The sequence below is a fragment of the Balaenoptera physalus genome (genome assembly GCF_965194825.1).
Source record: "Balaenoptera physalus genome assembly, chromosome: 16".
In the NCBI taxonomy this organism is placed as follows: domain Eukaryota; kingdom Metazoa; phylum Chordata; class Mammalia; order Artiodactyla; family Balaenopteridae; genus Balaenoptera; species Balaenoptera physalus.
In genome coordinates this window covers 75,464,337-75,485,602 of record NC_138898.1, presented here as the reverse complement: position 1 = coordinate 75,485,602, position 21,266 = coordinate 75,464,337, and the positions used below count along the sequence as shown (strand labels likewise).

Below are 21,266 nucleotides of genomic sequence, written 5' to 3'. Positions count from 1 at the left end.
GGAGATGACTCAGGCCCTGCTCCCAAGAAGCCCACAGTGTGATGGGGGGACAAGTGTCCATCCTGGTACAGGGGTGATAGAACCAGTTCATGAGGTCCAAAAGTACACAAGGGTCAGGGGGTCAGGCGAGCATCCTGGAGAAAGGGATGTCTGGGTTTCCCAGGAGTACAAGGCAGAGGCAAGCATTCTGAGTTGAGCGAGATGGGAGGGGCCAGGGACTAAAGGTGCGCCTACCAGGGAGGGCGGTGGAGAGCCACGAGCAGCTGGCACTCTGGAGGGTGGCGTGGTCAAGGGGCGGGTGCCAAGAGGGAGGCAGGCTTGACGCACAGGGATTAGGGGCCCTCTGTCCTGGATTCTCTGGATCAAGGGGAGCCTTTGAGGGCTTGAAACAGTAGAGTCGTGATCAGACCGCCCAGTGGCTACTGGAGACAGACCGGAGGCTTGGGCTTGGGGTCAGAGAGAGCGATTAGGAAGCTGTACTCTTCCACACCTCCACGCCTTTGCCCGCGAAGCTCCCTCCACCTGGAGAGGCTTTCCCTTTTCTGTCTGGCTCAGTGCTTCTCCTTCCACTAGAGCTCAGGTATGCGCTCTTTCAACTACCTTCCCTGACCTCTCCCAGCCTGAGGCGGGCTCCCTCCTCCAGGCTCCAGGGGCCGCAGACTGAGAAAGGCTAGCTCCAGCCCAAAGATGAGTTTGGTTTGAACTGTATGGTGGCTTCAAAAGAATTGAAATTAGCTACTGACATTTGCAAACAGAAAAGCTCATCTCAAAATCCAGATTCCCAGCTCTCTGGGAATGTTCAGAAGATCTAGCAGTGCTGGCTGGCATTGCTCCATATCAACCATTAGTTAAAGCTGAAAAATGCCCTGCCCTTTACCTGGGCCACGTGCTTGCCAGTCTGCCACGTTCCCCACCAGGCCCTAGCGTCTCTCTCTAACAATATTGAGGCCGAGGATTGGTTCCCATTTATCATCTCGCTTGTACTATTGCTTCCCTTATAGCAGATTAGAAAGGAAAGTAGAACAAGTTTTGCTCCCTTTTCTATCATAAGAGGGGAAACCAAGATAGGCTGAGGGAGTCCTGTCCCTCCTTGCTCACTGCGTTCCCTGCTGAGTCCCTGGGGCTTCTGTTTGAAACCCTTGGCTCTCCGGGTTCAGCTTTATCAAGGCCTTCATCACACTGCCTCATACTTCCACATTTACTTGTCTGCCAGCTTTTAGACAAGGAGTACCTCCAAGGCATGGACTGTGTCTTTACCTCAGCGTCCTCAGAACTGATCATGAAGCCTGATGGTACCTAGGATGTGCTCAATAATCAAGGTTGAATGGAGGAATAAGTGCATGTGAATATGTGAAAAACAACCCGGAGAAGAAAGCAAGGATGAGGGCCTGGGTAGTGGTGTGAGGGTAGGAAGGAGGGGAGGGGCTCTGAAACCAGAGGGGCTGACGAGCCCAGAGGTTAAGAGCTTGGCTGTTTAGAGCGGGGCGCACACACCAGGAGCGCTGGTACATGCGGGAGCTGGTGAGACGTGCAGAATCTTGGGCCCCGCCCTAGACCCGCTGGATTAGAACCCGCTTTTCATCAGGATCCCAGGCAAGCTGCTGCGGATACGGTCTGAGAAGCGCTGGCTAAGCCAATGGGCCTGGAGTCTGACTGCAGGGAATCAAATTCTCACTCTGACGCTCACTGGCTGTGTGACTTGGGCCACATTACATAACCTCTCTGTGCGTCTGTTTCCTTATCTGTTAAAACTGCGCCTCGGTTCATATTTCTCCAGTTCCCCCAAAAGGTGACCTGATTCTACTTCCCAAACCTTCAGCGGAGGCTCTGTTCCTGGGGGCTCTGACAACGCGAAGTGAAAGCCCCCAGCAGGCGCTTGCTACACCCAGGAGGAAGGGCAACGGGGCCTCCTGGTCCCCATTTTGCAACTTTGGGAATCAGGCTGCGGGAAAGCACTAAGTGCTTCCATCAGCCAAATGCCCAGCCAGGAACCAGAGCCCGTTACTTACGCCGTCAGCCGTGCAGTAATTCCAAACCTTGATCTTAGTTAGATCAAAGTCATGCAGCTGTCTCGTGTTGCGGATAACAAAAAAGAGCTGGAGCGGTGGGTGGAAGGGGCACGTCCACAAGGAAGGGTCTTTCCTGCCCTGAAACGCCAGCAAGAGAAGGAAGTTGTTATTGTTAGCACAATTCTGCCTTACCCCAAAGTAAGCGGGCAGTGACCATGGAAACCCGGGGAGGATGAGGATGGGAAGCCACCCACCTTCTCCACTTCATCCTGGGTGGGGTCTTAGATCTCACCCCATCTGGACCGTATTTTGGAGCAGGCTACTGACCCTCGTCCCCGGCACAAAGCTGCCACATGCGCCCCTCTGCCCCTGCCATCCAGACCAAATTTAAAATGCAGCGGGCTTTATTTTAATCAACCTAATCGGCTTTGCTGGGGAGAGAGACTGGAGGAGAAGGACGGGAAAAGAGCCATGACTTGCGCTATTTGATTAACCTGGCAAACAGAGCCTTTGATTTTCTTTTGTAAAACCCTGTAGAATTTTAAAAATTTAAAAATAGAAAAGAAAGAAACTGGCTCAGGCGTTTGTTGGGACGGGGCCATGGCACTGAGCCTTAGGATTTATTCTGTTCCCTTTCAGGGTTTCCAAGCCTTGAGACCCCTGTGTGCAGTTTCCGCCTGCCGGCGAGGCTGCCAAGGCCATTCTCAAGGCCAAAGAGGCAGAGGAGCAGGGGATCCTTGCTGTCATTTTCATTTGCACCAACAAAATTTCGTATCATGAGTGCTTGGGATGCAGATGGGAAAAAGTGAAATCAGGGGACTTTTCTCAGCCCTGGTCACCTCCTCTCTTGTCCCTTTGGGTACCTCTTCTGCTCTCTGTCTGGACAAAACGCACAGTTGTTCCCAAATATGTCCATGCTGGCTCGGCCTCTGTGCCTTTGCATAGGCTGGGCCTCTGCGTGCAGTACTCTCCTGCCCTTCTCCCCCTGGGAACTTCAGCTCAGATGTGCTGTCTCCCCCATTGTCACCCCTTCCCTTGACACAATCACTCCCTTCTCCAGGTGCCCACGGCTCCTTGCAACACCTGAGGTTATAATTTACTCAGTGTCCCACAAGTACCTGTCTTCACATCTATGTCACCCCCCTCGCCAACACACGCATGCGCGCGCACACACACATACACATACACGCACACTCAGCTGCGAGCTCTTCTAATTCATTCCAGAACCCTTAGCATTCAGCACAGTTCCTTGGCACCTGGTAAATGACAAAAAAAAATCTTTGAATTGAATTTTTTGAACAATCGTTCAATAAAGAAATGAAGAAATGAACAGATAAGTGAAATGTACCTCCTAATATCTGTCCTCTCACTGAAACTTTAAAGAAGAGACTAAACTGATCTGGCCGGCAGAGCTATGTTGTCTAGCTCATGAAGTGTTTTTTTTTTTTAAAGGCAAATTCGTTGCCAAGACTTAAAGATGGAAGATATCCCCTCCCCCTCAGAGCTAGATGTCTGGCTTGTCTACAGACTTAGGAGACGCGGCAACACGGGGTCCCTGACAGCCGTTGGCTGGAGCTGAGTACACTGCTCTGGCGGCCAGGGCGGTGCTCTCCGGTGCCCCAGTCCTCACCACTCCCTACTGTTCTACACCCACCTCACCTCCCTGGTTATGCTTCTGCCCGGCCCCTGCAGGCCTGAGTTTAGGGTTCCTGCTTAGGGGCTGAACAGTCACAAGTCCCATCTGCCAGTAAGCAACCTGTATCTCTGACACTGGCTGAAGTTGTTCCTTTTATCTAAAAGGAGCATCACCCCGTATTTGAGAGCGTCTGCATGGGCTCCCATCCCCAGGACCGTGCCTGCCTCTGGGGTCTGCTGGCCCCCAGGAGACGTGAGGCTCAGGCTCCAGCTGCGCGGAGGACAGAGGTGGCTTGTCCCAGTGACAATGGTGCCTTTCAGGAGGGAGGAGGCTGCTTTGTTAAGGGGGAGAGACGAGTTCAAGGGGTTCTGACTTATTCTGGCAAGTTTCTCAAGCTCTGCGAGAACTTTTAGTGCTCTGGGCAGCTGCGAGGGGTCAAAGATAGCACATCTCAAATCCAGCAGGGGAGTCTCATTCCTTCTCTTCATTGGAGCCTAAAATGGGTCGCTGAGGCTGCTTGACAAAGGCAGAGACTGAAGGCTGACCTTAGACACAAGCGAGGGGACTGTGATTGATTTCCCATCATATTTCCGTCAGCGGGAGGGATAACGGGAGGGCTAAGTGGGAGTCGTGGTGTTCAAAGTCAGAGAACATTAACCTGCGGGTAAGTCGGCCTCATTAGCAACTGGGCCTTCTGATGTTTCCTTTCCACAGACAGAGTCCCCGAGAGGAAGGCTGCCGGGGAGCTGCCGAGGGCTGACCCAAGGCACGCTGGGCAAACCTCCAGACGCCTGGCCAGCAGGAGAGCGTCTGCTGCACCTGCCCATCACAGGTGGTAATCAAGATGGCAGAACAAGAATCAGGGCACCTGGGCACCGCTGTTATCTCACTGGGTTCTCTCCGAGCCCTGGAAGGTGAGTACTGCAGTAACACCCGTGTCACCGAAGGAAGACCAGAGTCCAGCAAAGGTGTGGTTTGCCCAAGTGATGGAGTGAGGATTTAAACCTAGGTTTTTAATTCATTCATTCATTCATTCATTCATTCTGTGTTGGTTTGGATTCCCCCAGGAGCAGACCCTGAGGCAAGGCAAGTGTAAGGAGTTGATTTAGACAGTGAAGGAAACACCAGTTGGAGGGTGGGGAAGTGAGAGAGGGAGAGGTATTCCATAAAGAGTGTGTTACCAGGCTAGGCAGTTATGTTAGGAGTTAGAAAGTTACCTCCTGAGGCCTTCTTCTCTGACCATCCATTCTAAATTAGTCCTTCCATTGGCCATTAATAATTCTCTCATATTTTCTTCATTGAATTTATTCCCCCATCCCCAGCCCCGCTTGATTTTTTTTTTTTCTTGGCAATGTTACTTGTTTGCCTCCCCTCCTGGCACAGAGCTGGGATCTGCTGGGCCAGGCTCCCCCCGCACTCGGTATTTGTTGAGCAAGTGGGTAGCAGATGCCGTTGGCGCCTCCCCCAGTCCCCTGCCCTTCCCACTTTGGTCCCCGCTGGCTGCTCGTCCCACTGCCAGCACACACATTTCTCCGACGGAGGATCTGTTTCCTGGCCTCCAGGGCCCACTTTGCCTCCCCTGCAGCAGGCCCAAACTGGCGGGGAACTGAGCCCCCAGGAGCAGGCCTGAACCTACACTGATGGGAACTGGGGTGTGGATACCCCAGCTCCCTTGTCCCGGAAGTGGAGTCACCCTGAGGTGTGTTCCACACTGGCTCCCAGGTTCCCTGGTGGCGTGGAGCTACTTTGGCCATATTTCACTGGGTTGTTTGTCTTTTTGTTGTTGAGTCTGAGTCCTTTTCTTCATATATTCTGGATACAAGACCCTTATCAGATACATGATTTGCAAATATCTTCTCCTTTTTTGTAGGTTATCTTTTTACTTTCTTGATGATGTTCTTTGAAGCAAAAATGTTTAAAAATTTTTGTTTGTTTAAAAATTTTGATGAGGTCTGATTTACCTGTTTTTTTCTTTTGTTGTTTATGCTTTGGATGTCATATCTAAAACTCCACTGAAAAATTCCAGGCTATGAAGATTTACACCTATGTTTTCTTCTAAGAGTTTTATAGCCTTAACACTATAAAAGTTTCAGGGTATTTGATCCATTGAGTTAGTTTTTGTAAATGGTGTGTAGGAGTCCAATTTCATTCTTTTGCATGTGGAAATCCAGTTGTTCCAATACCATTTGTTGAAAAGAAACTATTCTTTCCTCATCAAATGGTATTGGCATCCTTGTTAAAAATCAATTGACTATAGATGTAAGAATCTATTTCTGGACTCTCAATTCCATTCCATTGATCTATATGTCTATCCTTACGCCAGAACCACACAGTCTTAATTACTGTGGCTTGGTAGTAAGTTTTGAAACTGGACTCACTCAAAGTGTGAGTACTCCAACTTTGTTGTTTTCCAACATTGTTTTGGCTCTTCTGGGTTCTCTGAACTTCCATTATACACTTTAGAACCAGCTTGTCAATTTCCACAAAAAAGGCAGTAGGATTACATTGAATCTGTAGATAATTTGGGAGCACTGCCATATCAATGGTATTAAGTCTTCCAATCCATGAACACAGATATCTTTTCATCTTTCATTATTTAGGTCTTCTTTAATTTCTGTCAACAATATTTTCTACTTTTCAGTGTACAAGTCTTTCACTTATTTGGTGAAGTCTATTCTTAAGTATTTTATTCTTAAATAGCATCAAACTATTATAAATGGAAATTTTCTTAATTTCCTTTTCGGATGGTTCATTGCTAGTGTATAGGAATACTATTGATTTCTGTATATTGATTTTTATTCTCTAAGCTTGCTGAACTCGATGTTAGCTTTACCAGTAACTTCTGTGAATTCTTTAAGATTTTCTGTATATAAGATCGTATCACCTACAAATATAGTTTATTTCTTCCTTTCCAACCTCTTATTTCATTTTCTAGCTTAACTTCCTTGGGTAGAATCTCCAGCACAACATTGAATAGAAGTGATGAAAGCAGGCGTCCTTGTCCCATTCCTGGTCTTAGAGGGAAAGCTTTCAGTCTTCCACCATTCAGTATGATGTTAGCTGTGGGTTTTCATAGATGCCCTTTATCAGACTGAGGATGTTTCCTTCTATTCTTGGTTTGTTGATGTATTATCATGAAAGAATGTTGAATTTTATCAAATGCCTTTTCTGTGTCTATTAAGACGTCATATGGTTATTTCCTCATTTATTCTATTAATATGTTGTATTCTGTTGATTAATTTCCATATGTTGAACAACTTTGCATTCCTGGAATAAACTCCACTAGGTCTTGATATATAAATCTTTTTATAAACTGCTAGATTTGGTTTGTTAATGTTTTGTTGAGGATTTTTACATCTATATTCATAAGGGATACTGGTCGTTAGTTTTCTTGTGATGGCTTTTTCTGGTTTTGGTATCAGGGTAATACTGGCCTCAGAGAATGAGTCGGGAAGTGTTCTCTCTTCTTCTATATTTCAGAACAGTTTGTGAAGGCTTGGTGCTAATTCTTTAAATATTTGGTAAGATTCACCAGTGAAGCCATCTGGTCCCGGGCTTTTCTTTGTGGGAAGTTTTTTATTGATCACTAATTCAATCTCTTTTCTGGCTATAGGTCTATTCAGATTTTCTATTTCTTCTTGATTCAGTTTTGGTAATTTGTGTCTTTCTAGGAATTTGTCCATTTCATCTAGGATATCTAATTTGTTGGCATAAAATTGTTCATGATATTCCCTTGTAATCCTTTTTATTTCTATTAGTTTGGTAGTGATGGCCCCTTTTTCATTCCTGATTTTAGTAATTTGAATATTTCCCCCTTTTTTTTTCTTGCTCAGTCTAGCTAAAGGTTTGTTCATTTTGTTGATTCTTCCCAAAAAACAACTTTTGGCTTTGTTGATTTTTCTCTATTGTTCTTCTCTTTTCTGCACTGTTTTTTTTTAAAAACAATTTCCTGTGAGTCTATAATTATTTTTAAAAGTTCAAAAATGTATTGCTCTATGTGCTACGGATATAGTGTGAATAGCACAGACAAGAACTTACAGGTTGATGGGAGGAGACAGATCAGAAACAAGTGAACAAAATCACTTTTGATAGTGGGAAGTGGTCTGAAGAAAATGAAAAAAGCTGATGTGATGATAGAGACTGGCGTAGCTCCTCCGGCTTGTAGAGTCCGGGAAGGTCTTGCTGAGAAAGTGATACCTGGGCTGAAATCTGAGTGAAGAGAAAGGAAGGAGCCACATGAACATCTGGAGGAGGGATGGTCTGGGCAGAGGGGCGGCAAGTGCCGAACCCACAGGTGAGAACAAGCTTGGCAGGTAAGAGGAGCAGCAGGGAGCCCTGGTATGTGAGGCAGGCAGAGAGGGAGCTGGAGGTCGGTTTACAGACAGCCTCTGGGGCCACAGAGAGGCATCCAATTTTCCCCAGAAAGTCATGGCAGGGGTTTCAAGCAGGGGAGGGCTGCAAGCTGACATTTGTTAAAGATCCCTTTGGATACAGAGTGGAAAATGGAGTGGATGGGGGCAAGAATGGAAGAAAGGGATGAGAGAGGAGACCACTTAATAGTTCCAGTGAGAGGGAGCAGCTGATCAGACTTGGGAAGAACCAGTGGAAATGGAGAGAAGGGGCCAGATCTAGGCTCCATGTTGGAGGTGGAATCAATAGGACTTCCTGATGTGTTGGAAGGGGAAGGGGCGTGGCGCCACCAAGGAAGACTCTTAAGTGGTGGGCTTGGCAGCTGAGCGGATGGGGATGCCATTTACTGAGCTGGAGGAGGAAGAGATGTGGGCGTGGGCCAGGGAATCAACACTCAGGTTTCAGGTCTCTGAAGTCTGAGATGTTGAGCGGAAGCTGACATTCAAGTCAGGAACTTGGAAGCAGGCAGGGCTGGGCATCTAAATTTGGAGCCAACTTGAAGCCATGGGCCTGGGGGGTGGCGATGAGAGAGATGGGGTGGGCAGGGCAGGAAGGAGGGTTTGCACTGAACACGGGGCACTCATACAGCCCCCCATACGCCCCCCATTCACCTCCATTGAAGCAACTTCTCTTTCAAACCCAGACTCTGCTTTCAGGTATCTTCTCCTCAGCTTTCAGCCGAGCCCCACCACTCCACAGCAGTGTGGCCTGGACGAGTCACTCATCCTCCCTGAGACTTGGTTTTCTCGTTTATCAGATGGGGAAAGTCATCCCGAGGTTCATGTGAGGATGCAGTGAGGGATGCCCGAGACCCCAGTGAAACTGAATGGTTCTGAGAGGCAGTGTGTCCTGGTGGCCCCAGGCGCGGTTCACAGGGCAGCTATCAGAGAGACCCCAGGCCAGGGCAGCAGGGGGAATCCAGCCCACGCACAGCTGGGCCCAGAGATCTAGCAGCCCAGGGTGAGACAGCTGCCTCAGGGCCCAAAATTAAAAAAAAACAAAAAAAAACCAAAAACACGAAACCCACAAAAACCCCGGGCCAAAGTCCTCACTGCTCTCACATGGCAATGCTCATCAGCCTCTGCTAAACAGAGAAAAGGGGAGAGCGATCAACAGAATTTGTCCCCATTAAATCCAGTGATGCTTTTTATTGCCCCTGGTATGCTCTGTTCTGTACAGTAGGCTTCCAACAATGCCACTGCTTTGTGCACAAGGGGGACGGGAGAGGTTTAGCAAGGGCTGGTCCAAGCCTCAGCAGCATGCACGGGAGCCTACAGACTTGAAGCAGGGAGCAGAGCAGGGAATGCAAGGCCAGAGTGTCCAAGCGGCCATGACCTGTTTCCTTCAAGGTCCCAGAGCTGCTGATCTTTAAGTGGGCTCAGAAAACACCCAGTCCAACCCTATGGACAGGCTGCGTTTCCTGGCTATCTCACATCTACCCTGCCTTTCTTTCAGTAACAACCACAAATTTCTTCAGGGAAAATTCCCTCCCTGCCCCACTGGGGCATCTTAGTGGAACTGGCACCAAGGTGCCCGGCCCTCCTAGCCAGGTTGGTCCATCAGCCTTCCTTTCCTGGACTGGATATCTCCAGCAGAATGACAAGATGACAAACCAACTAACTAACCAATCAACCAACAAACACTGCACCCTCCCCGCCCCCCAAAAAAAGAAGACCAAACTCTCGGTATTCATGCGTCCCAGGATGCTACCCAGAACCCCAAGCTGCTCACGGGGCCTGTCCTCTTCTGGCCTGGGTGACAGTGAATACGCCAGCTACTCAAAAGACTTGCAACAAATTTCTTTTCAAAAATTGGCTAAAGAGAGCCAGACTCAGTTTCTGTTGCTGGCAAAATAAGAATCATACGAATTATCCAGGCCCTCCACTCCCATTCTACAGGGGGCAGAAAAAAATGACTCTCAGAGAAGGCGGGTAAGATGCCCAAGGCTAGAGAGTCAAGACCAGAACTTGGGTCTCTAGAGCTGGGGATTTCAAAGCCCTCCTTTCTTGCTTCTTTTTCTTTAAATGGTAATAATATTTACTTCATAGTGGTATTACTACTACGACGACGAGTAACAATGGAAACAGGAATAGCTGATGTTTTGGAGCCCTTTCGAAGAGTGAGGATCATATTTACATGTGATCCTTAAAACATCGTATCAAGGTAAGTACTATTATTATCCCCATTTTACAGACGAGGAAATCAAAGTAGATGTTAGGTGAGTTGCCCACGATCATGAAGCTGTAAGTGATTAAGCTTTGAACCCAGGCCTTTCTGCTTCTCCAGCCTGTACACTGTTTCGTTTAAATAAGATTATACACACAACACACTTAGCGTGGTGCCGGGCACAAAGCAAGAACTGAACATGTGGCAATTGTCTTCATTTTCAATACCTTTAAAAATATTAATAATTTGTTCTTTGGAATAGCAAATACATGTACGTCGCAGGAAATTTAAAAAGTGCAAAAAAGCATCCAAGGGAAAGTCTTCCTATTGCCCCTGTCCCTTGCTCAGCCAGTTCCGTGGCTCAGAGGCAACCTCTATTCCCCATATCTCGGGCCCCTCCCAGAGGTCACGGTGACTGATGCTGAAGCAACATAGCACAGTAGAGATGTCAGTGCTGGGCGGTCTGTCTAGTCTCCTGTGTCCAGCTTGCAAGTGGCAGGAAGAGAAAATGCCAGTGCTTTTCTTTTTTTAACTTTCAGATATTTAAAAGAAAGTGATGTTGCACGTTTGCTGGGTGCGTACTCCATGCCCCAGGGAAGCAGGACCCTGAGAGGGTGCATGGGCCCTGGGCCAGGCTGCAGGGCGTGCATTTGCACCGCCCCCCTCCCCCCTCCCTGACCTTCCAGCTGTGTGACCTTGGCCAAGTCAATGCCCTTGTCCAAGCCTTAGCTTCTTCATCTACAAAATGTGGGCGTTGTCCTCAATGACCCCTGAGGTCCCGTGTTTGGTGGTTACTGTGGGAAACTGCAATGTAGATAAAGGGGGTGAACCGGCTCCGCTTTGTCCCCTCAACCCCCATAAGAACCCTCTACAGAGCAGGGATCTGGGCAAGAGCTCAGGCCCGGGGGTACGGTTGGAGGCCTCTCCCTCCGTCTCCTCCCCACCCTGCCCAAATGAATGGCTGTGGACGATTACATCATCCTTCCCCTTGCTGCACCCACACCCTTATCGTGGGCTTATCGTGGGCAGAAAAAATGCATCAAAACATTCGGCCAAGACTCACACAAGGGCGCCTCCACTTACAGCCAAGTTCTTGCTGACCAGGTGGCCCAGCTCCCCGGGCGTGTCCGAGTTCCGGACAGCCACATCACAAGGTGACACATAAAGCTTTGTGTTGTTCCGGTCGAAGAACTCCACTTCCGTGAGACCCACCCACGACGCGCTGCCCCAGTTGGACAGGATTTCCATGGTCACGCAGATGGCATCTTTGATCTCTTCTGCTTTCGGTCCCGATTTGTCCTTAGCGAGGAGAAAAGTAATGCCAAAGGATGGAAACACAACAGGTGGAACCCAGCTCTACCGCTAGATGATGAGGTATTTAATCGCTCAGTGCCCGGGTTTCCCCCTCTGTACCATGAGGATAAGAAGAGCACCTATTACAGGCGGTTATCATGGAGGTTGAGTGAGCTCATGTTTGTAAGGCATTTCAAACATAGCTGCTAGAGGAATTTCCTGGCGGTCCAGTGGGCCCAGGTTCCATCCCTGGTCGGGGAACTAAGATGCCGCAAGCCATGCAGTACGGCCAAAAAAACAAGTTACTGTGAACCCTGGCACTTAGTGTTTTCTGTAAGAGTCTGTAAATAACAAAGAATGTTTAAAAGGCATCAGATTCTGCCTGAACACGTACTTTTCTCACCCACTACCAGGGGTTCATGTCCTATAGGCATGTCACAACTTATGCTGAATTGGGCTGGTGTTATGGGCTAAATTGTGTCCGCCACACACAAATTCAGATACTGAAGCCCAAACCCTAGTACCTCAGAAGATGACTCTGTTTGGAGACAGGGCCTTTAAAGAGGTAATTAAGTTAAAATGAGGCCGTTAGGGTGGGCCTAATCCATTCTGACTGATGTCCGTACAAGAAGAGCACATTTGGACACCACCACCGCCTCCGTGGGCTGTGGATTATTTACCCAGTTTGACAGTCACACACCCCCAGGACCAGAGAGACACCAGGGATGGGCAGGCACGAAGCAAAGGCCACGTGGGGACTCAGTGAGAAGGTGGAGAAACCCAGCCTGCCAACACCTGGCTCTTGCATTCGCTTCCAGAACTGTGAGAAAAGAAGTCTCTGTTGTTTAAGCCACCCAGTCTGTGGTACTTGGTAGTGGTAGCCTAGCAGATGGCCTATCTAACACAGTAGATAACACAGGGCCCTGGACAAGTCAGTTGACATCCCCCTGCCTGGTTGGGGACCAGGAGATGACACCATAGATCTGACAATCCTGTCCTGGAGATTAAGCGGGATACGCACCCGGAGAAGACCCGGTCAGCAGTCCTGGCCTGCGTGCACTCGGTAAGTGGCCATTTCCGCCCATTTCTCTCCTCCATGGATTTTAATGCCTGCCTCCTTCGCGGGTAGGTTGTCTGGTCTGAGAGGTCGTGAATGCCATCAATCAATGGCCACACCGCGGAATGACTTCCCGAGGCCCCTTCGGGCTCTGATTGCAGTGCTGGTCGCCACGGATCAGCCGCTCAGAAAATGGTACCTTCCCCGCATGCACATGCCCTCTCTTAATTAACACCGTAATCTGCGATGGTTCTGTGAGCAGGAAGCTGAGCAAATGAACAGCAACTGTTCCCTACTTATTTTTTTAATTAATAGCCAGCGAGACGTGCTAGCGCTCTCAGCATGTGTTTGGATGAGCCTTGATTGTCAGGCGATGGGATGGGGACATGGAGGGAGGGAAGTAAGCTGTCAGCCTCCGGAAGGAATGCAGGGGCTGTGTTTATTAGCAGACCCCATGGCTTCCTCCTTCTCTGCCGCGGGGCCTTGTGGGCCCAGGCCAAGCCCTCTGCTACCCTGGGCCTGAGTCGCAGGCGGGCAGGATGGTGATAAAACTCAACTGGCCCGGCTCAAGGCTCGGGGATCGGGAGGTTAATGAACTTGTGCTTGGGAGGCACGTTCCACTGCCAGGTGTGCCCCGTGGGAGGCGTGAGGATGCGGCGCTGGTCACCGTGGTTGTTGGCCGTTGGGAGGAGGCCAGATGGGAGGCGAGCTGCCTCGAGGAGGGGCTGCTGGATCTCACGCACAGTGCAATCTAAGATGTGCAGATTCCTGCAGCGGGGTTTCTAAATGAAGAAGCTGAAGGGTCTATTAACTAAGGAAGTGTCACAACTTGTAAGAGTTGCAACCTGACGGCCACCCCTGCTCGATTTAGGATCGAGGGGTCTGAGGCAAACACTGGCTGGCAAGCTTCTGGTCCCTGGCATTCACTGCCCCGCTCTCAACAAGACCACCTGCTTTTCCTTTGGTGAAGCTGTCCCTTCTCTTTTCTCAGCCATGAGGTACGGGGGATGGACACTTTCCTACCCCAAGGAGGAGATGAACTGGTCCAATTGATCAGTGTGTCCTGTCACCCGGGCCACCTGGAGGGAATGGCTCAGTGATGGGCACGTGACCCAGTTTCAGATCTGTGTGTGGAGAAACTGCTCTTTTCTCCTGACTGTGGGGTCTGAGGGTATAAGGGCAAGAGGTGGGAATCACTCTAGCTATTGAGGGATCACAGGGAGACAGCAGAGCTGGGACTGGGCATTGAGGTGGGGCTGAGGCTCAAGATGCAGCTGACACGGTACAGATATAGTGTGAGCTTCTGGATCAAGTCCTACTTGATCCCGACTACGGCATTCATTACAAAGAAATGTGTCATTTTTCTTCTCTTTTTTTATGTCAGTTTGCCCTGGGTTTTCTGTCTCCTATAATATAAGGAGACTTGATCCATCCAGGCTCTTTTTAACGTGGCTGAGGTTTCACCACACTTAGGATTTTCATAGCTAAGAAACTAACTATGCCATACAGGGGGGAACAAAGCTTTGCTTTCCCTAGATTTTTCTAGACGGCATATTTCCTGATTCCTCCTTGCCTTGTGCCAGGCACCGAGCCATCTGCCCTCACAGACCTTTCCTCTTCCAGCTGCACAGTGGCCCCCGTGGGCTGTGGATTATTTACCTAGTTTGACAGTCACACACCCCCAGGACCAGACAGCTTAAGAGGCTTATCTAAGGTCACACGACCTCTAAATGATGGTGCCAGACTCCAAGCCAGAACTCCAGTCTGGGCTGGAGCAGGGCTCTTTCTGCTGTCATATGAGCTTTACGTGTGACTTTGGGAGGGCTTCCTGTTAAGTCCCCATTGGCCAATCACAAGATGGGTGACCAGGGAACCAAATAGTTATAAGAAAGGCTTGGGTAGAGGAAGAGGTGAGAGGATGTGCTGGACACACACCTTTTGACCCAAAAGAGAAGAGCATCACCCGTTATCCCTCCACCCTGATGCTACCTTGCCCTTTCACCGTTCATGTCTCAGCTCCATCGACCCGCTCACAGCCATATACTTGCCCAGTCGCTGCAATCGTATCAGACTCGATGAAGATGAACATCACTTTTTGCAGCTAACTTCATATCCTTAACATTTTCTATCCACATAATCTCCATAATGAAAATTTCCATCCTTTTACATGACTGCATTGTGCCGATGTATCATACCTTCCTGATTAACTCTACTATCGTGAGACATTTATGTTATTTCTGTGTTTTTTTCTCTCACCTTTCCCTACTTCCAATAATTGTGCAATAGACATTTTTGCACCTATAGTTTTTTATTCCTGTTGAGTGATTTCTTCAGGGTGAGGAAGTGGGATCGTCGGGCTGGAAGACATAAGTATTTCTAAGGCTCTTCCTAAGAGCCTTTCGGCTTTTCAAAAGCTTTCCACCCATTTCTATTGCTGCCGGCAGGGCAAGACTGCCAGTTTACTGTAACCTTGCCAGTGCTAGAGGTTATCATAAAAAATAATTTGTTAACTGAGACTTGTTAACATCAAATGGGATGTTAAGGTTGCTCTAATTTGTATTTCTTGATTACAAGTGATGCTGGATATTTTTCTATGGGCTTACAGGCTATTTATATTTCCTCTTGTGTGGACAGGCTTCTGTCTGCTGAAACCTCACGCTCCATTACATGGATGTCTATGTGCTGGGGAGGAGGGGGGATGGAGATTGGGGCAGAAATATGCTAAGTTTACCACTGTCAGAGCAGCTCCCACCGAACAGAAATGATTGTACCGAGGGGCCCTTCCTCCCTCAGCCTTCAGGCAAGACATGGATGCCTGCAGAAACCCTCATAAGTCAAGGTTCTCACCTCTGGGTCCAGAACTTGCTCCTCAGTGGGTGAAACAACCTGGCTGAGTTGGGCGGAGTCACTTTCGATGGCCTGGAGGACTTTCAGAACCTTCTGCTGTTGTCTGAAATTGATTTTGTTTTAGCAAACAGGTATCGATAGTAATGATACACAATAGAGAATGTTCCCATCAAGGGTACCGGGCTTACTTTTCTATTTCAGAGAGAAGTAACAATTTGAGACAAAAATACTCACACCCCGCAGACAGATCAAAGGCGCACACCAGCTGGTTTTCTCCCTTTATAAATAATTGTACAATTAGCGATGAAAGAAGGGCCAAGTAAGAGAAATTGCTTGGGGCCAGATGGCCAGCTGATCTCCTTAAGCTGACTGCTAGGCTGTAAGAGTCTAGAGCCAGTGTCTACACAGTACATACAGGCTGCAGGTCAAATGCAGCCCGCAGCCTGTTTCTGTGTGGCCTGCAAGCTAAGAATGGTTTTTACGTTGTTAAAACAAACAAACAAACAAAAAGTGAAAAGTCTGAAGTATTTGCTATCTGGCCCTTTACTGAAAAAGTTTGCCAGCTCCTGATCTAGTGACTTGCCTTGCATCTCTAGTTTCTGAGGACACAGCATTCCAAACCTAGCAGAGAGTTGTCTGCAAACACACCCTACTTGTGCTGTTTAAGGCTGAGAACTCCCAAGACCCTGAAGCACAAAGGATCTTGATGATGAAGAAAGAAGCATTTGGTGATGTGTGTGCTGCTTGTAATGTATCCTGTATCTGTATCTGATGTAACATATCCTCAAGGCCCAGCCCTTTCACTCGCGGAGGAAACTTCAAGTTCTTATCTATGGCCACAATGGTCCACAGCATGGTTTCCAATCTGGGGTCTGCAGACTCCTGGAGGAGTGGCTAGCACTGCCTTTAGCCTATTCAGAGTTTTTCTACAAATTATCAAAGGCAAACACCCTCCGGATGGACACAGATCTGGAGAGTACATAGATTGGCCAGGAAATTCCTCCTTTGCGCAGAGAAAAAGCCCCCGCGCCTTTCGGGGCTGATGCAGCCTCAGGCCAGAGCCTCAGCTTAGCGACCACTGTGCAGGCTGGACTTCAGCTGCTCTCACCGCTCAGCCAGGCATGGGCACTGCACAGACTACCACGTGCCCAGCTCCGCACAGCGGCCCGGGGAGCATGGTGGGGTTCAAATGCATGCTTGAAGCTATTGGCTTGGCATGGTGCATCTTTCTGAAGATCAGTGTTGCCTGATGACTACAGGAAAGCCTTTATTTTGATAATAAAACTTGACAGTGCCAATCACTGATGCTATGTGTGAACGGAACAGAATGCTGCATTTGAACAAACTCTGAATAGAGAAAAGAAGGTTCAAAGGACACTGCCTTGGGTCACTGTCTACCATGTGGGCTGTTTCCGTGGAAACCTTTGAGGAGACTGAAGTTTTACACGGGCTGAATGGAACTGAACAAGCCAAGAGACATGTGTCTGAAAGAAATCAAGTCAATTTCAGGCTTTTGGGTTGGAGGGAGGGTGAGGGGGGATGCAGTCTAAGGGAGCAGTTTTAAATGGTCTGGAATCAAAATGCAAAGAAAAACCTCAGTTAATAAGATCCTCGTGGCTGGATGGCTACGGGTTGCTGTTTTTGTTTTGAAGCTGCCTCGATAAGTACCTGCTCCCCAGAAGGCCGATTCTGTCGATGGCTTCACTGACGGCTCTGGCTCCCCCTGCTGCCCTGGACTGCTCCTGTGCGCTGGTCGCTGTGCTGGTTGCCGTGGTGATGGAGGGCAGCTGAGGGAGGATGGAAAAGCTTATTACACAGATGTCCGAGGCGACCCTCCTGGCCCAAAACACAGCACAGCCACGGTCAAAGGGACACACTTCGCAGGCCATCAGTCTCGTTGCGGGAAACTGGGAACAGGAATGAGGGTGAAAGCGACTGCCTGGGGCTGATTAGATCTGGAATCCCCTCACACGGTCTTTGCAGAAAAGGTGGGATCTCAGTTTCTTATGATCTGGGAGGTCCCAGGAAATGGTCTGCTTCAATGAGCCATTGAAAAATTTCTCTCATCAAAACCTTTCCCCACCTCCAGTGAACCTCTGTTCTGTTTGCTACAAAGTAATGGGACTCCATGGAGAATTCCAGTAACATTAGACCCTTTGATTTTTAATCCTCCAAGCCTTTTCCCCTTCTTTTCCATTTATCATCTAAACTAGAAATGTGCTCTGCTCTTTATCTGCAAATAATTGTAGTCATTGGAAGCTCTGTGAATCAGAGGTCAGGTCATCCAGAAATCCTGGACCGCAGGGTGGGCAGAGTGGCAAACCTGTCAGAAATATTAGCCGGTAACGGTTTAAGATGACTGGGAAGTAATAGAAAAAGCAGGAGCAATGCCAAAAGAAAACCACTGCGTTGCTCTGGGGTGCTGCCCTGCCCGGCACTCTGTCTCATGAGCCTTCTCTCCAATTCCCTACTGTCCACCCCTTATCTTCCCCTGTCCTCTTCTCCTCCACGACTCTCCCACTCCTGGGACAGGCCAGGCTCATTCCCACTTCAAAGCTTTTCCCCTGTTCCTTCCACTTGGAATGCTGTTCCTTTGTTGGCTGGCTCCGTTTTTTTTTTTGGCTCCTTCTTACTAGACAGGGCTCAGCCTAAATGGGACACCTTCCAAGGGACCTCCTTGGATCCCCCTGTGGGAAGTAGCCACCATCCTATACCCTGTCACTCTCTCACCCATTAGCACCTTGTATTGCCCCCTCTCTCTGAAGTCACCTTGGTTATATACGGCTTTACTCGTATATACTCGAATCTTGTCTGAAAGCTCCCTGAGGCCAGGGGCTACTCTGGTCTGACTTGGCCACCTCTGTATTCTGAGGACACAGCATAGACTTGTGCACAATCTAACAAAGACGTTCCCAGGTGTTTTATTAATTCATGACCATATTTCCTGGGGCCATCTTTGCTGAGATTGGCCTAACTGACCTAGGTAGATGTAGATATAAATTGATTTATTTAGGATACTGAGACCCTTTCCTGTGTTATCTTGTCAGGAAATGGAAACGTAACAAGGGACTGGAATCAGCAGGCCTGGATGAGTTCTGGCTTCCACTCGTAACCTTGGGCAACGCGCTTCAGCACGGGTCTCCCCATCTGGGAGATGGGCAGAATGCTGGCGTGCTCAGGGAGCACGGTGAGGCCCTGCTGGGACCGTGTGGGGAAGGCCCTCTGGAGACCGTTGGCTGCTGTGGGAATGGGGCTCTGCTGTCCCTCTCTGGCCTTCACTGACCTCAGGGGTCTCCTCCTTCAGCAGACAGGTCCATGACTCTGCTGGTGGTCTCTCTGTGCCCTGGAAGGATGGAATCACACGATCTGAGGTCAGAATAAAGCCATCCACTTTACACTCTTCACTGATAGAGGTACAGACCGTCTTGAGGTCATAGACACAAATGTCAGGGGCAAAGGGCCGAGCGCCAGGAAAACAGACTACAGATGCTGCTTGATGATCGCCCCAAAGAGCAGCCCGCCAACAGGGCCTGGGGAGCAACTGGCAGTGTGGACGGGGCCCTAGGCTTTCAGGCAGGCAGACCTCAGCCACTTCCACAGACATGCCATGAGAAAGCCACCCTGATTCTCTGGGTGCCATCAGCCATATCTATAAAACAGTGTGATGAAACCAGCCCTGCCTGTTTCAGGGCTACTGTGAACATCAAGTTAAGGTAAAGGATTTCAACAGGTGAGTCAGGGAACATGCTTCTGAGAAAGGATGTAGACATTGAGGGATGTCCAAGGCCTCCAGCTCCCCAGAGACCCCCGCTCCACCCCACCATCCATCCTCCTGTTTGCTGCTCAAAGCCGAAGGCTGCGGGCACCAACTCAAACACCTGTAGGGCCAGAGGGGTTTCCTGAGAAGGTGAAGCAGGCCAGGAGCAGGACATTAAGGAGTGGTGAGGACTGCGGAGGCCAGAAGGGCTCATGCTCTGGGGAAGGGGGGTCTTTCCAGAGAAGCCAGAGCTGGTTATTTGCGCCATTCTGTCTCGGACCCAACAATGTGCAACTCTAGTTGAAGGTATTCAGGGTTTGTAAGGAAATCAGCAAGAATTGGAGGCATATTAGCGTCCAACTTAGACTTAGGAAACAAAAGATGGAAAGGAGGTGGAGGAAATGGGGACTTCGACAGGTCAGTAAGCAGCTGTGCATCAGACAGTGGATGTGCTGATTGGTCCAAGGTCAGGGATGCCTCCACTGCTCTCTCTCCTCACCATGTGCCCTTTGCAAGCACCGCTCAGACACTGCCTGGTCCCTGAGTAGCCCAAGTCCTTCTCCATCCTTTCCCTCTGCCTGGGAACGCACCTGTGGTGGGCTGGCGGGGGGCTCAGCCTTTCTGCTGAGGATCGCCCTCTGCAGGGCCTCGTTCTCCACCTGGATGGCTCTGAGCACGGCTGAGGCGTCCTCCTCTCGGTCCTCCACCTTGCGCACGAGTTTTCGGGTTGCTGATAGGGATCTCTCTCGGCGGCTTCCAGGTCCTGGGGGCAGAAAACAGGGGGTGAGCCTTTAGACTGCATTCTTGGAGGTCAGCTCCAAATCGATTAGACTCAAATTGAGGAACATTCTATAAAAACAACTGGCCCATACTCTCCAAAAATGTCAAGGTCAAAAAAGACAAAGATAGCCTGGAGAGCTGCTCTAGATGAAAGCAGATGGGGCAGACATGGCAGCTGAATGCAATGGTGATCCCGAGGCTGGATCCTGGGTTGGCAAATATCCCTGTAAAGAACATTATTGTAGCAAGTGGAGAAATCCGAGTAGAGTCTGTGACTTGGATAATAGTATTGTATTAATGCTAAATATCCTGAATTTCATACGTAAGTGCACTGTGGCAATGTAAAATGAATGCCCTTGTTCTTAGGAGATACATACCGCAGTGTTCAGGGTAAAGTGGGATGCTGTCTACAATTTAATCTCAAATAATTTAAAAATACACACACGCAGAGCAAATATAAAGCAACTGCAGCAAAATGTTAACAACTGGTGAACCTGGGGGAATGGGAGTGTCATTTGTACGATCCTTGCAACTTGCCTTTACATCTAAAATTGAAATAAAAAGTTAAAAAGTTAGCCCGCTAACAAAGTGCCTATAAGGACTAATACCTGACATTGTGAAGAAGGATGGGTATCTGGGAATATTTTTGCTTTGTTTCATATTTGCATGGGTAATAAGAGTTACAAAGAAATTACTCCTCAACTGAAGAAAAAAAGTATTGCAAAGCTGTAGTCGATTCTGGAAGTTCTAATGAGTGGAACACTGATTTTATAATATGCAAAAATATTTGCAATATATGAAAAAGTACCCAACAAGACTGGTTGGAAAAAAATACATTATGGTACGTTTACCCAATGGAATACTACACATCCGTAAAAAGAAAGGCATTCTAAAATATCTATAGATAAATATGGTGACCTGAATTTGCTTCATAATCACCTGGGGTGTGGGTGTGGGTGCAGATGAAATTGGCCATCAATTGACCATTGCCAAGGTCGGGTAATGAACATGGGGGGTTATGATAACATCCTCTCAATTACTTATGTTTGGATTCTTTCTCTGTTTAAAAAAAAAAAAAATCTCCGTTTAAAAATAGAACTGCTCAAAATGTTTCCACTGGGATGTTTAAAGAGGCTTTAACCTACTGAATTTCATCCCCTCGGCAAATATTTATTGAGTGCCACTCTGCCAGGCTCTGTTCTTAGCACTGGGGACACAGCAGCGACCACACAGATCAAGACCCTCGCCCTTGTAGAGAGAGGCAATAGGCAGAGAAACAATAAATACTCTAGGGTATTCCATGTCAGAAAA

At 48.6% G+C, this 21,266-nt stretch overlaps 1 protein-coding gene across 5 annotated transcripts in view; it reads right to left on the bottom strand.

Moving 5' to 3' along the window:
- Window positions 1-21,266, bottom strand: part of KATNIP (katanin interacting protein) — a 199,440-nt gene that overhangs the window by 59,121 nt on the left and 119,053 nt on the right. For 4 of the 5 annotated variants that reach the window (XM_082429315.1, XM_082429312.1, XM_082429311.1 and 1 more), the window contains 6 exons: window positions 19,766-19,938; window positions 18,702-18,761; window positions 17,087-17,205; window positions 15,419-15,521; window positions 11,305-11,520; window positions 2,010-2,147 (listed from right to left, as the gene is read on the bottom strand). In XM_082429315.1, the coding sequence (XP_082285441.1) occupies window positions 2,010-2,147; window positions 11,305-11,520; window positions 15,419-15,521; window positions 17,087-17,205; window positions 18,702-18,761; window positions 19,766-19,938 (809 nt within the window). The remainder of the gene's footprint in view (window positions 1-2,009; window positions 2,148-11,304; window positions 11,521-15,418; window positions 15,522-17,086; window positions 17,206-18,701; window positions 18,762-19,765; window positions 19,939-21,266) is intronic. The other variant, XM_082429313.1, reaches the window with a different exon arrangement.